This window comes from Pelodiscus sinensis, chromosome 1 (genome assembly GCF_052426305.1).
Source record: "Pelodiscus sinensis isolate ZL-2025 chromosome 1, ASM5242630v1, whole genome shotgun sequence".
NCBI lineage: Eukaryota > Metazoa > Chordata > Testudines > Trionychidae > Pelodiscus > Pelodiscus sinensis.
Window position 1 is genome coordinate 309,202,010 of NC_143052.1, and position 14,959 is coordinate 309,216,968.

General features: G+C 42.8%; 1 protein-coding gene across 2 annotated transcripts in view; it reads right to left on the reverse strand.

Annotated features, from left to right (window-relative positions):
- Nucleotides 1-1,083: 1,083 nt before the first annotated feature.
- Nucleotides 1,084-14,959, reverse strand: part of KATNAL1 (katanin catalytic subunit A1 like 1) — a 47,566-nt gene continuing 33,690 nt past the window's right edge. For both annotated transcript variants that reach the window (XM_075919206.2, XM_075919207.2), the window contains exons 8-11: nucleotides 12,235-12,361; nucleotides 8,753-8,887; nucleotides 4,783-4,909; nucleotides 1,084-3,098 (exon numbers count right to left, since the gene is read on the reverse strand). In XM_075919206.2, coding sequence (XP_075775321.1) covers nucleotides 2,900-3,098; nucleotides 4,783-4,909; nucleotides 8,753-8,887; nucleotides 12,235-12,361 — 588 coding nt within the window. In that variant the 3' untranslated portion in view covers nucleotides 1,084-2,899. The remainder of the gene's footprint in view (nucleotides 3,099-4,782; nucleotides 4,910-8,752; nucleotides 8,888-12,234; nucleotides 12,362-14,959) is intronic.

The window sequence follows — 14,959 nt, forward strand, 5'->3', positions numbered from 1 at the left end:
TTTGTTTCACAGATGGCTCTGATGAGGTAGCTTTAGCACATTAAAGTGACTATTTGAGAGAGGAACCAAGGATAATGAAACCTATCCTAAGATCACCCTATCCTCCCAGCGCTCTCATTGGCAGGCGAGACACCGACTCCCACGATGCAAAAGAACATGTGCATATTTTGGGCTGAAGTGTAACATTCTAAGCCCAAAACACTGATCAGAGTTCAAAGAGGTGGAAGAGAAAAATCCATGACTATGATTCCCCCTGCTGTTTACTGAGACCACTAACCCAAGCCAAACATAGTAGCAAAGGAGACTTTTGTTACAAGAGGGACCCACAGAAGAGGGCAGCATGTTCTACCAGATAGGGTACCCAATTGGTGTCAGAAGTGCTTCTATTCCCAGCTCTACCACAGAGCTGCTGCACTGCCTTGGACAAGTCACTTCCTACCTCTAGTTTCCCAGTCTTCTGTCTGCCTAGGTTGTAAGCTCTTCTGGCAGGGGCTGACTCTTTCTGATTGTATGGTGCCTGGCACAATGGGGTACCAAGGCACTACTCTAGTAGTACTAATTAGAGAATCTCATTGGGTCCTTTAATTTCTGTGTTGTCTAGGTAGTAGTCACATGAAAGAATAAGAAAGATCAAAGAGACAACAGTAATTACAGGAGAGTGCAATGCCTGACAGCTTCACCACCCATGAAGGCACAAGGAGTAATTATGGAAGCTTGCCATTTTTTAAAAGCTTTACTTCTCCCCAGGAAATGCTCAAATATTCCGTAGGGGTGGCATTCATTCTTATGCAAAGGGCAATGAGCAGGGGAAAGAAGGCAAATAGAGCCTTCTCTCTCCACCATGCAAGGGATGACCACAATGAGAGTCCATGTGTTCCCTTAGCCCCATAGCCTCCCCCCACAGGGGTAAAGTGCAGCAGGACTTTGGTCTCTGGAATGAATGCAGCACCTTTGGAGGGTTCTGCAGCAGCTGTGCTCCCGTTGGACTGCCAAAGACCAAAAGCATCGTGCCGAAGTCTGTCCCAGGGGCCTAAGCCAGAAGAATGACAGCTGAGCTCAAACAGAAGTACAACACAACATGAATGAGAGTCATCATCAGAACATTTATTAGGTTTTTCCATTCAAATTAGAGCAGCCCTCAGTTTGAAAAGAGCAAACCGTACTATTCACAAGCTCTGCCTAAGGTGTTCTCAGTCTACGTCCGATATCAACAGATAATAAATCCATAGTAGAACTATGGCAAATGTAGCCCTTGTAACCAGTTATATGCTGTAGAATGGTTTAGAATAAATCCTAGACTTCTTTCCCCTCCTAACAAATGAATGGGTGAGGTACCAGAGCTGTGTTTGCACTAGCAATTCTACCCATGTCCAACAGGTACTATGAAGGGACTGGCTAGCTACAAGAAGCAATATTGGTAGAAAGATCTTTTCTAGATATGGTCAAAGTCAATACTAGCAAGAAGTTGCTTCCATGCCATAGCAGTTTGGTGATTATATGAAAAGGGGACTTGGTCTGATTTCTAAAAAACAGGTTGATAATTACAATCCCCTTTGTCACAATTGGCAACCTTATTGACAGAGAGGCTAAGGACAAGATGGCCATTGAAACTGAACTCTCTCTGTTGCTAGGAAGCTCTGGTACATCAGATACGAGAGCCACAAACAAACTCACGTGGAGAGAGACCAGCACACCACTTCCAGTGGGACAGCTGCTACACTCTGGGACAGAGAACTTCATACTTTGAAGCTGCAAATTCATCATTTTCAGCACTACATTGGCTTGGTGGGCAAGAGGGAGTGTAGAAGAGAGACGATCTGCTGAAATTAATCATTTTCCAAGTCAAAGACTTTTTACACATTTAAAAAACCAACATAAAATAGTTTCAACTGCAAAAACAATTCCACAGCATAAACAAATGTCACGTACCAAGTCTAGGAAAGAGTGTTTGTGACTGATAAAAAAACGAGAGCTCCATGTCCTGTGTCTGCTTTCTAGGAGCAGGAACAGCTTGGGATTAGAGTCTTGAATTGAGTCAAACACAATATCAGTGTTTAATAAATAATAATAAAAATATCTAGAAAACACAAACAAAATATCGGGGGATGAGTAATAGTGCAAGAGTAGAGGGTAAACTAAAAATCAGCCCAAAATCACAGCTTTGGATAAACTGGCACAAATGTATATTTAGACCAGGCCTAAGCTTGACCAAAAGAAATCAAGTGCCCTGATTTTTCTTTCACTTCCCCTAGTGTAAAGTCAGGAGTAACAAAAGTCTGTGATGTTACAACAGTGTAAAATTGGTGAGCGTGAGGAAAATCAGGCTGAAAATTTCCAACAAAATCATGAACAATTTGAGTCTTGATGCAAACTGATCCCCGCTTATTGTAAACAAAGACAATTGTACCCATCTACTTTGCTCAGAACAATCTAATGAACAGAGAAGCAGCAGCAACCAACCAATAACTCCAGTGCCACATATAAGGGCACAAAAACTGATGCTTACTAGAAATGTAGTGATCTCTGCAAATAAGATATACAACAAGTCTTTGCTAGCTTCTTTCATCACTTTCCCAATGTCTGATTTACAGATCTGCACTATGTCAAACTAGTATGTTAAAATAAGGAACACTGACATTCAGTGGAAACATGCAGCTTATATTCAAGTGTATTTTTCGCTTGCTATGTATGCATGTTTACTATTCAATCAGAAAGCATCTTTTGTGGGTTACCATTTTTGTTCCTTTCAGGCATAACAAAACTTTAAAAGGGGGGGAGGGAAGAATTTGAAAAACAAATCAAACCTTTTATTCCACCTTTTAAAACATTTCTAAGTCATTTTACAGTTTACAACAGAAAAAGGATAAAAATCTATAGCAAAGAAGAGATGTCTCTGAGGTTAAGCAGATCCAAACTCCGCCATCCATTTTTCATACTTTTCTAGGTCTGCAGCTGAAACAGACTTGGAGATTTTCTTCAGCGCCAGCTCAAAGTCCCCCTTCGTAACAGGCATCTGAAGTTCCTCTTTAGAAAGTGCACGGATCTCTTCTGGGGTTAACCCGTTAATACGCCGTCTCATTGCCATCAAAGAGGCATCCCTGGAAATAAAAGGAAAATACATGGGAACTAAGTGTGTGGCTATGAATTTTGGTTATATTTTCAGGCTTCACTGGAAGGAACACTTAGGAAAGCATTAATTTCTAAAATGTGGAATGAATCTTTCTTTACTTCCATGTTCCAAGATCACTACATTCATTTGATGTAAAGAATGCATTGGTGCCCAAATCCAATTAGGCATATGGTAAATGTGAAGAGATAATTAAAATGATAAAACTGTAAACCTTTTACAATGATTCATGGAGATGTATCCTGTGTCTTCAATGCACTTAACTCATGAGAAAAAAAAAGGTGCTTAGCTCTCCCTTCTTTTTGAAACACTTGGGCCTTCTATTCCCATCTGTTGCAGCACCCATTGGCTTCAGCCTCCCTAGCAGTGTGCAGTCCCTGGTGGGGGAGCCAGTAGCAGTGTGACATGCAATTTAGCCCTGCTCCCAGTTTTGGCAGGGTTCCTTAGTCCGGAAAGTGCAGTGTGGCAGTCAAAAAACACTTATGAAATATGAATGCACAGAGCTGTGGCCACTGATGCCAGTAGCTCCTTATGCTCTACTCTCCTGGTAGACTCTTCCCTTGCCCCTTTATAACCTCTGCTCACCAATTGTGGCCATGTCTAGCAGGTACAATGAAGGAAAAGAGAGAACACAGGCCAGAGGGAGAACATTTAGCCTAAGTATTGCTACGTTCAACACAAAGATTTTAAAACTCTGGAGTAATTTCAACATAGGTGAATGGCCATTTAATCACAGAAATATGGGTGGCCATATCCTTGAGACATGTTCAGAAGTGTAAGTTCCTCTAGGCAGGAAGGAAATCCATACAGAATGGATTCCAAGTTTTCCAGTAGAACATTTTTCTATTAGAAAATGCTGATTCTTCTATAGTGAAACAATCTGCAGTAACAACACATTCTGCAGCTCCTAGGGAATCAGGAAGCCCTGGAAGTCTCAGATCCCAAGCTCCCAGGTTTGTGGCTCCTTGGCAGCCATGCTTTCATGGGCCCAGAGGTGCCCATCTCCCCGCCTGGCAGTGACAGTGCTCCTGTGAGAGCAGGAAGCTGCTGACATGTTTCAAAAGGATCAAAGAAAGATGTTGTTTTGACTCTTTCAAAACCAAATTTTGGAATTCCTGTTCTGCAGGAAATTTAATTGTTCCAAAGCAATATATTTTTTAAAAAATTGGAATTTCCTGTGGAATAGGGATTCTAGTTTCCAGCCAGCTCTATGTAGCACAAAGAACATCTGAGCACTGACTGGGTCTCTGGACACTACTGCAATAGAAAACATTATATAGGAATCAATACAATATCTTGTTTCTTTCTGCAGCACAAAATTCCAGCTCCTAAATCCACCAGGTTAAAAAAAAAACCAACAACCTGGCTTTATACTAGATTAAAACAGGAGTCAGTGAAAGCAGACAATGGTAACAAAACATTTGCTCAGGCTGTCTGTTCTCCCATGACCATAGCAGACACCATCACATCTGGTACACAGACTCTTGGTTTCTAAGAATCATATACTGGAGAGTGCTAGCAAATGTATTCAAGCCTTAAGCATAGTTGCTACTAGTCTGCTTTCGAATACTGTGTGTAGGGCCTGATGCTGCTCTCTTTTACTGAGTAACAACTACTGATTTTATATTTGTTTGCAAATAAAGTGAACAAGATACCTGCAAACATTAGTTATATCAGCACCCGAGTAGCCTTCGATCTTCTCAGCAATTTCTTCTAGGTGGATATCAGGATCCATCTCTACTTCCCGAAGATTAATCTTAAGCAGCTCTGCTCTGCCTTTTGCTACAACACAAGAATCACTTGTTTAACACTGAACATTACTTTTGTTCAAGTCACTATGACACAAATATACACAAAAAGACATCAACACAATCTAGTCTTTAAAGGGAAACTACAGCTGGAAAGTGTTACTCTGATGGGTTACACACAAACCTAGCATCACTAAAGGGGTAAGCAGCTGCTGCAAACCCAGACAGCCTTCCCAGGCCATAGCTGCAAAGAATGCATGGCTTAGAGAAGGAGCACAACAGGAATTAGCCGCTTAGTAAGGCAGCATACAGTGGAGGGAAACTGATGTACTTTGAGTTCCTGGGAAGGAGCACTGCAGGAGCCCCTGCTGCCTGCCACCTGCCTTTGGTGAAGTTGCCCCCTTCAAAGGGAAAAGATCTGAGATCAGTATTCCCCGTGAGCTGTTCACTTATGCAGCTACTCAGGAGAGATTTAAATGCCACCCAGCTGACTAGCAGAGTACCCACAGCTAGGTTTTTTTGTTTCTACTGGTGGAGCACATTCACACATGCCTTGTATTCCACAGATGGATGGGAAAAATCCACACATGGATGGACAAGATTAGAGGGAACTTTGCTGAGATTCTCTGAAGGTTTGAGGCTATCTTTGATTCCAGTGATTTTTTTTTTATACAGTAGAGCCTCGGAGTTATGAGCAGCTCGGGAATGGAAGTTTGTCATAACTCTGAACAAAGTGTTAGTTTCTTTTTAAAATGTACAGCTAAATATTGACTGAATGCAGCTTTGAAACTTCACTATGCAGAAGGAAAATGCTGCTGTCCCATTTAAAAAAAAAAAGATTGCATTTCACACAGCACTGTACAGTGTGTGCGGGTTTTGCTCCTTTCACTGCTGCTGCCTGACTGTGTACTTCTGGTTCCAAATGCATGGTTGAGTGGTCCAATCATAACTCTGGTATTCGTAACGCGGAGGTTCTACTGTACTTTATCTGTTGTAAAAAACAGTGACAAGTAAAAAGTGACCCAGAGAAGCAGAAATATAGCACATTGGGGTGCAGGTAGTAGCTACTACCTACTGAGCTCTGGATTGGAAGCCAGTATAGAGGGCAGTCCCAGCTTGTCCTATCATCCCTTAGGCTAGAGGTATCACAGCCAGAAGTCTAACCATGATGCACAATCTAGATGAGAGAAGGCTCTAAAAATAAAAGGGTCAAGTCCCTGGCCCAGGAGCCCTTTACTTTACTTAGATGGCTGCTCCATTGCTGGACTCTTCATATACCTCACAAGGGGTGGACAGAACATGACCCGCAGCAGGAGGGATGAGTCACAGAAGGAGCATGCCACCAAACAGTAGAGCAGCTCTCAACAGCGGGTGCCAGGAAAGACAAGAACCTGGCATGCCCCACCCGCACACTAGGCAGTATGTACTGTGAGTGATCCCCTTCATATCTATTTTTGGCAGAGCATATAGTTGAAAAATATACTGTATAAACACTTCATAAACCCAGAACCAGTTCAAGAAGTACACAGACTAAATGTTTACACTTCACGTGATTGAAGCCACTTAGCCATTTGCCTCATTCTTCCCAATGTGCCTGAGGCAAATAGATGCCACCTCTGGTCTCACCATATACCTTGTTGTACATCATATTCTCAATGTACACGGCTGACCACTGGGGAATATTTATTCTCACAAGACACAAAAGTGTGATCCTACAAACCTCTGATTCTACTCTTAACCCCCTAGGACACGCCTTTTTATTCAGAAGTTGGACTGAACATTATATACATAGTTTTATTAGAAAACCATAGACTTGATGACAGAAATATTTCCATTTACTTAGCTGTAGAGAGAGCATTTTGCAAAGCACTTAAGCAGATGCTAAACTTTTAATACATGCTTAAGTGCTTTGCTGAACTGGGGCCCAACAGAAAACAGAGAAATTATATTTAGAAATTAATTGCATTGGCCAATTTTCAAAACACAGGTGCAGTGTGCACGGCATGGTAACGGACTAAATAAGTACCCATTTACACAAACAATTTACCCTTTCTGCACACACAGCATGTGCAAATGCAAGTCCTACATTCATGATTTGGGAACCCACACTTGACCATTTGCCCCTTTGTGTTATTTTGAAGGGCTGGGGTGAAAAGCGAGAGGGGGTTTCTTTTCAGTTTTGTATCGCAAGGGAAAATTTACATTACATCAGCATCTTCATTTCTACAGTAACTAGTTCTGATGCCTTAAAAACAGAGGATGACCATTTTGAGGGGGGACGCACCGAGATGAGCAGATAAAATCGTAAGAACAAAACCCTTGTGTCCCTGCTGACTAACAGAGAACAGTGAAAAAATAAATATTTATGCTCCTATAGTATTTAAGTGCCTTACAAATTACTTATGTCCCAGAAAGGACATTTTCTTTAGAAGACATTTTCTTTAGAATGGTTATTTATTATTTCCAGAACACGGCAGGATGCATACATAGCACACATGCAAATTGTTTCTTAAAACCAGAATATTTTGCTAATTTTTCCCAAGGTCTTATGTCTTTTTACAAACACCACATTATACAATTCGCACTACACCAGATCCTATAGTTTATTTGTGTTGTTTAAACTTTTCCCAACTGAAATCCCTGTGATCTCAAACTACAAAGCATCAGTGTAAACAGATCATCTGGGCTACATCTACACTGCACTGTAGTTCGAAATAAGATACACAATTTGAGCTACACAAATTGCATATCTTATTTCAAAAGTTTATTTCAGCTTATTTACACAGCATCAAATTTCAAAATAACCGAAATGTCCCTTTCTCCTCATGGAATGAGGTTTACAGGGACATCAGAATAGCGAGCCTGAAATAAAAGGTCTGCTGTTAAGATACGGGATAGCTATTTTGGGATACTCCAGCATCCCAAAATAGCATTGCATTGTAGACATAGCTCTGGAGATACACAGATCTTAATTTCCTCATATGCGGAAAGAGATGATATAATGTATACTCACAACTAGTGGCAATCCACCCTGTGTAAGAAGCATGGGGCATATTAAGTTACATCACAAGCTAATCTTGTTCAACTGAAAACAAGCAAGTTGATAGAATTTTAGACTAGTTGGCGATAAAGTCAGTCATCCCGTTATGAGCTATTACTGTCCATGAGCTGCAAAGATAAGCTGTGTACCTTTAACATCATCCTTACACCTGTTAAACTCAATCACAATTGCTGTCACCATGAAGACACTTGTTATCTTGGATGCTCATGCAGCGATAAAAGGCATCCATGGTACCAAGAAGAAACAAAGCTATACACCCTTCAAGTGATATTAATTTCAAGATTCTTAGGGTATACGAGTGACAGCCAGGATTGACAATACAAGCCAAGCCAGCTTGAGCTGGAAAGCAATCAGATGGCTACAGTTTGGGTGACTTGAAGTCTATGCATAAAGGCTGGCAAGTGATGATTTACAATGTGCTAAGCCTGGAAGTGATAATTCATGGATCCATTTCTCTGCATTCATCTGTAAGGGCATAGGAATACATTTGCAATATTTCTTATAAAACGTCAAAGGCTGCTTTTGATGATCACTCAAGGACTGACTGCAACATTTAAAATAATTCCAGGCTCATAAAAACTAATTTGATTTCAAAACGTAAGAACCCATCAATGGGTCTGCAATGAAATACCACAGCTCATTGTTTCTGAGCTCCAAGCAATTTTTTTAAAGAAAGCAAACAGTCAAGTTATTAACCCCCAAAATGCAATATTTAGAACAGAAATATCCTTGGTCTTAACAATCCTAAGAGATACAGTGGAGAACAAGTTTGCTAGGAAAAAAAAAATTAAAGAAAAATGCTTGTAGCAGTCATACCCGTTGGCAAAGGAATATAAATCCGTTTCTCTAATCTTCTGCGCAATGCTTCATCAATGTCCCAGGGAAAGTTTGTAGCAGCCAGCACCATAACCATTTTGGAAGGGTCATCGTTTTCCAACGCACCACCTACTCCTGCAAGTCCAATAGTGTATGAAAGAGTCGTTTTAATGATCTCAGCAAATACCATGTTTGTTAAGGAGCCTGACAAGCCTGGAGAAGGATACATGGGCACAGCACGGCAGCAGCAGTGCAAGCTTCTCTACACCTCTCTGCCAACATTCCCACAACCCTGCTTTGGAGTCAGCAATAGAGCCTCTGCAGGCCGGATCCAGCCCATCAAGTGCGCTGATCCGGCTCACAGCTGCCCTGCTGCTTCCCCTACCCCCAGGCCAATCGAGACTTGGGATGGGTCAGCATGTGAAGTCTCTTCCCACTGCCAGGAGTGCGCAGCACCAGAGGGAACATCCAGCTGTTCAAAACAGCTGGCAAGTCTCTCTAGGTCCTAGGGGCAGGAGGCAAAGACTTCACACACTCCCCCGCCCCCAGGCCAATCAGGGTCTGTGGGCGGAGGGGGGGAGCATGAAAAGTCCGCTGACCCCATCCCTTCAATCCAAGGCCCAGCCCAAGAGCCATTTCGAAATTTTTGAAGTGGCCTCCTTTAAAAATTATTGTCCACCCCTGTTCTAGAGAAAGGAGGGCAATTGGTTCCGCCTGACTCCAGTTCTCAGCCATGGACAGAATGCCGTCAAGATCGTTTTGTGACGTGTGGACACATGTCCACTGTGAACTGAAACGAACCTACCATCTCATTCCATACTGGCCACTCATGAGATGGTAAAACACTTTTGGTCCCCCTGCAACCCAAGCAGTTAAGATTACAAAAGACACTGATTCTCTCCGGGCAAGCTGTTGTTCCTGCATTTTCTATACTGCACCCACTCACAAATTAGCTACTGAGCCAAAAGGGCCTGTGCCTGAGGGCCCCGAACACCTGGCCACAGTGCACTGGAGGCAGGGAAAACTGCCCAATGGCTTGAGGTCAGGTTGATGATTGGTTTCAAGCAGAGTGCTCCAAGGATTGTTTCTAGGGCTAGTTTTGTTCAACAGCTTTATTAATGACTTGGATGAGGGGATGGATTGTACCCTCAGCAAGTTTGCGGATGGCACTAAACTAGGGGGAGAGATAGATATGCTGGAGGACAGCGATAGGGTCCAAAGTGACCTAGACAAATTGGAGGAGTGAGCCAAAAGAAATCTGATGAGGTTCAACAAGGACAAGTGCAGAGACAAAAGAATCCCAAGTACTGTTACAGGCTGGGGACAGACTGGCTAAGCAGAAGTTCTGCAGAAAAGGACCTGGATATTACAGTGATGAGAAGCTGGATAAGAGTCAGCAGTGTGCCCTTGTAGCTAAGAAGCCTAATGGCATATTAGGGTGCATTAAGAGGAGCATTTCCAGCAGATCTAGAGAAGTTATTATTCCCCTTTATTCGGCTCTGGTGAGGCCACGTCTGGAATAGTGTGTCCAGTTCTGGGCCCCCCACTATAGAAAGGATGTGGACGCATTGGAGAGCATCCAGCGGAGGCAACCAGAATGATTAGGGGGCTAGAGCACATGACTTATGAGGAGAGGCTGAGAGATTTGGGCTTATTTAGTTTGCAGAAGAGAAGAGTGAGGGGGATTTGATAGCAGCCTTAACTTCCTGAAGGGAAGTTCCAAAGAAATTGGAGAGAGGCTGTTCTCTGTAGTGAGAGATGGCAGAACAAGGAGCAATGGTCTCAAGTTACAGTAGGGGTGATTTAGGTTGGATATTAGGAAACACTATTTCACTAGGAGGGTAGTGAAGTACTGGAGTAGGTTACCTAGGGAGGTAGGGGAATCTCTATCCCTAGAGGTGTTTAAGTCTCAGCTTGACAAAGCCCTGGCTGGGATGATTTAGTTGGGGTTGGTCCTGCTTTGGGCACGGGGCAGGACTCGATGACCTCCTGAGGTCTCTTGCAGCCCTAGGATTCTATGACCCCTCACCCAGACAGCAGTGCTTGGAAGGCACACCCTGCCCCCACATACAAATCCAGCTCCTAGGCCTCAGAGCTGGGCAGGGAGGGTGGGGGAAGCATCCCTACCCTTGATGGCAGCAGCACCAGGCAGGTGGCACTCCAACAACTCCTGGGCAGAAGCCATGGGACAGCAGGGGAAGGCCTATCCCAGGCAGAAGCCAAGGGATGGTGAGGAAGTTCTCCTGCCCCACTCTCCAGCAGAAGCACCAGGTGGGCGGTAGTAGCCGCAGGACACTGACCCTGGTCCCTCACAGAAGCACGTGGTGTGGAAGGGAGGAGCTGACCCCAGCACCAGGACTCCTGCTGCAGCCCTGGGACTGGAAGAACTCTCAATACCTGCCATAGCCTCAGGGCTGGGGAAACTCTCACTCCCCACTGCAGCCTGGGGCTCTGGTAGGGGGACAAAGTGTCTCCGATCTTGGGCTGCAGTAAAGAGCGGGGGTGGAATGAGAGGGACACTGGGTGGAACAAGTGCAGGGCCTGCAGATGGAGTGGATGGAACCGGGCCAGAGCTGCAGGTAGAAGGGATTGGAAGGAGCCCTCCATTTGTTTAGATCCAAGACTATGAAACCTTAACCTGCCTCAGGTGCCTACACATTTGGAGGTGCCACATAGTGTTCCCTGTAAGCTGTGCGCTAATGTGGTCTCTCAGGAGAAATTCAAATGCTGCCCAGCTGATTAGTAGAGCACCCACAGCTAAGTTTTGTGTTTCTTCTGGTGGTGCACATTCACACATGCCTCAGAGCACATACATTTATGCCACACATGAATGGAAAAAATCTGCACACGGATAAAAAAAGATTAGAGAAAACATTGGTGCAACCCTACAATGACTAACAGCAACAACAGGGAGGTGGGAGTCAAACCCTGTACCACAAATATTCCTTTGTTAATGGTGTTAAATGGTACATATACAGAAAACAGCGGTCCAATGATAAATCTTATTGTCAAAATGATACTAGTTGTCAATGCAAGACCTGGTCTAGTTAAATCCAAAAAGATCCTGAATGGGAGACTCTAAGAAGGCATTTGTTCACAGCTTTGCATTGCAAAACTATCCTAAGTACTGCACCACATACAAACATGTTTGTTAAACTGCATGAATGTTCATAACAAGCTCCTCCTAGAGCAGCCTCCATCTTTCAAATTAGTTTATTGAAAATGGCTTTTATAAGAACAAATTTTCTGCAGCAATGGCATGCTTATAAAGATATAAATTTTAAAAATTAGATAATCTGGACACTCTTCATTACCCAAAAGAGGGGCCCATTTTGAGCACTTTAGAGAAGTTTCCCCCCCACATAAAAAAGGGCTTTTTCTACCAGCTCTCCTCATTTCTGATTAATGAAGTGTCTACAAAGCACTTCACAAAGCCAGACAAGAAACAGAGCTCAACTTTGAGATATCAAAACACCAATTACCGTCCATCTGAACAAGCAGCTCCGATTTGACTCTGCGACTTGCTTCATGTTCATCAGAAGTGCCTCTGCGGCTGCAGATGGAATCTATTTCATCAATGAAGATTGTTGTTGGAGCATAAAATCTTGCCTTTATTGAAGTGAAAATACAATTACTTAGATTGCTGTAGCAAGCAAAAACCCCAACTAGGCTTCAGCCCCTATTATGTTAGAGGCTAAATAAATATATTGAAAGACACGTCCCAGTCTCAGAAAAACTCATCTAAGATCTTGACCTTGCAACCACTTCCACATGTGCCTAACTTTACTTACACACACATACATGAGCACCACTGACGTTAAAAGTACCTTTAACAGTGCCGAAAGTTAAGCACATGCAGAAGCCTTTAATGTGTTACTTGTTTTCTTGTATGCAGATAGTTCTAGCTATGTCAGTCTCAGGATATTAGAGAGACAGGGTGGATGAGGTGATCTCTTTTATTGGACTGACTTCCATTGGTGAGAGAGAAGCTTCTGAGCCACACACACTGCTCTTTGGGTCTGTGGGGAAGGTACTCTGAGTAGCACAGCTAAATACAAGGTGGAACAAATTGGTTAGCATAAGTAGTTAGCATATATTATATGGGACCATTCAAAGTAGAGTGCCATGTAACACCTCTGCAGACATAGAACAAAAAGGGGCTGAGGGTTAGTGGTCTATAGATTGTTGTAATAAACCATAAATCCCACTGTCTCTGTTCAGTCCATGATTTTCAGTGTCTAGCAAAGTCATCAATTTAAGCTCTGAGACAGAATTTACCTATAGTCGCACCCTACACACTGTTGTAATAATTTCTGTACAAAGTATGCCTTGTAAGGTATCATCTAAGACTCAATTTGCTCATCAATATTGTCCTGATAAAATGGCAATACACTATGTGAAGTTATAAGATTTCTCTGTATGATATTATTAACATGTTCCAAATGGAGACGGACAAACTGGTCTGTCTCAAACAGAAGAATGTGCTCTGCTTCATCTGCATTTAAGCAGTAAATAAAGTCATCAAGCAGGAAAGAAAACCAAAAAAGCTCCAACGGATAAGGAAGAGCAGCCAGGAAGATCCCTTTCTGTAGACTCTCAATCTCCTGGATCTCGTCTGGAATTGTTTTCCAAAGTGGAGATGACACTATAGAAAAGGGGGACAAATACCCCAAAGCACCCCCCTCATCCTGCCCAATTCCCATCAATTCTTTGCATGAGATAGGACAAAGGAAGCAGCCATTAAAAAGAATAAGAGATCCTGACCTAAGAAGTTTGGCCAATAATACTGCTGAGAGCCTGTGGTGAGAACACGTTTGCATTTAACATTGATAAGGCACTAATTGGGTTTTTATCTTTATTTTTCTTGAAACCACTTCTTACTTATGATTCGTTACTTGTAGTCACTTAAACATCTCTCTTTGTAGTAAATAACATTGTTTTACTGTTTTAACTAATCCATCATGTTTAAAGTAAAGTGTGTGAAGAACTATTTGAAATACCAAGTGGGTAAGTTATCATAAAAATAATAAGGGACTTATACTGTCCAGGAGAGGTCTGGGCAATGCAGGACATATTTGGAGGTGGGGGAAAGGCATCCAAAACTGGGAGTGAGCTGAGTCACCCTGCAGCACACGCACACACATACACACAGAGACATAGCTGATAGTGACTCGCGTGCTGGAGTAGCCTAGATGAGAGGCTACAGCAGCAAAGCAGAGTAAAGGGCACCCCAGATTAGTGGGCATGAGTGACACAGATACTCCTCAGTCCAGGCTGTATCCTGCGCACGTCACAAGCTCTCTGGCTCATCTTTGGAAAAAGTGTTGTGCAGGTTTCCTTTAAGGATGAGAACTGATAGTAGTTACTCTTTAGCTGGCCTTTGTTTTCTTAGGCCTTGATCCTGCAAATGAGGTGGGGGAACACTCAAAATACACTATCTCACAAATATTTCCAAAAGTTAGTTAGTTTGTCCTGAAAGATCGCCAAAATGGCAAGAGCTAGAAACACCAAATTTTGAACGGGTACTACTGATTTCCTAATTTAAATAACTGGATTGGTTATATCTCAAAATCAGTTCCCCCGGCTCCCCCAGAACCCCAATAGGGCCCCCAGAGTCCCAAATGGGCCACAAATTAGCTTTTAGTAGCGCCTGATCATAGGCATTTGCTGGACTCTTCTGTTAAGTGTGTCACAAACTACAACTATGAGATCCTTTCCCTATGATAGGAAAAAGTACATAAGTATTAGCTATGTTCATTTCTTAAAGTAATATGTAAGAGAAAAGTATTTCCAGTAAAATATGCTATGTTAATGTCATTGATGTAGTTCATTCATCACACCTGGGTTCTGCTAGTTTGTAATATACACATTCAACTCAGGATTTGACAGAGACTGTGAATGGCTAGCTAACTACAAAAGCAGCTTCTCCTCTCTTGGTGTTCACACCTCCAGATCAGCTACTAGAAGTGGGCCTCATCCTCCCTGATTGGATCCACCTCGTCATCTCTAGCCTGATTCTGGCCTGTATATTTATACCTGCCTCTGGAAATTTCCACTACATGCATCTGACGAAGTGGGTCTTTGCCCACGAAAGCTTATGCTCCAACATTTCGGTTAGTCTATAAGGTGCCACAGGACTCCTCGCCGCTAACATACATATTGTGCTTCTTGTGAAGGCAAAGGTTTGGAGTGGAAGGGAGATTCAGT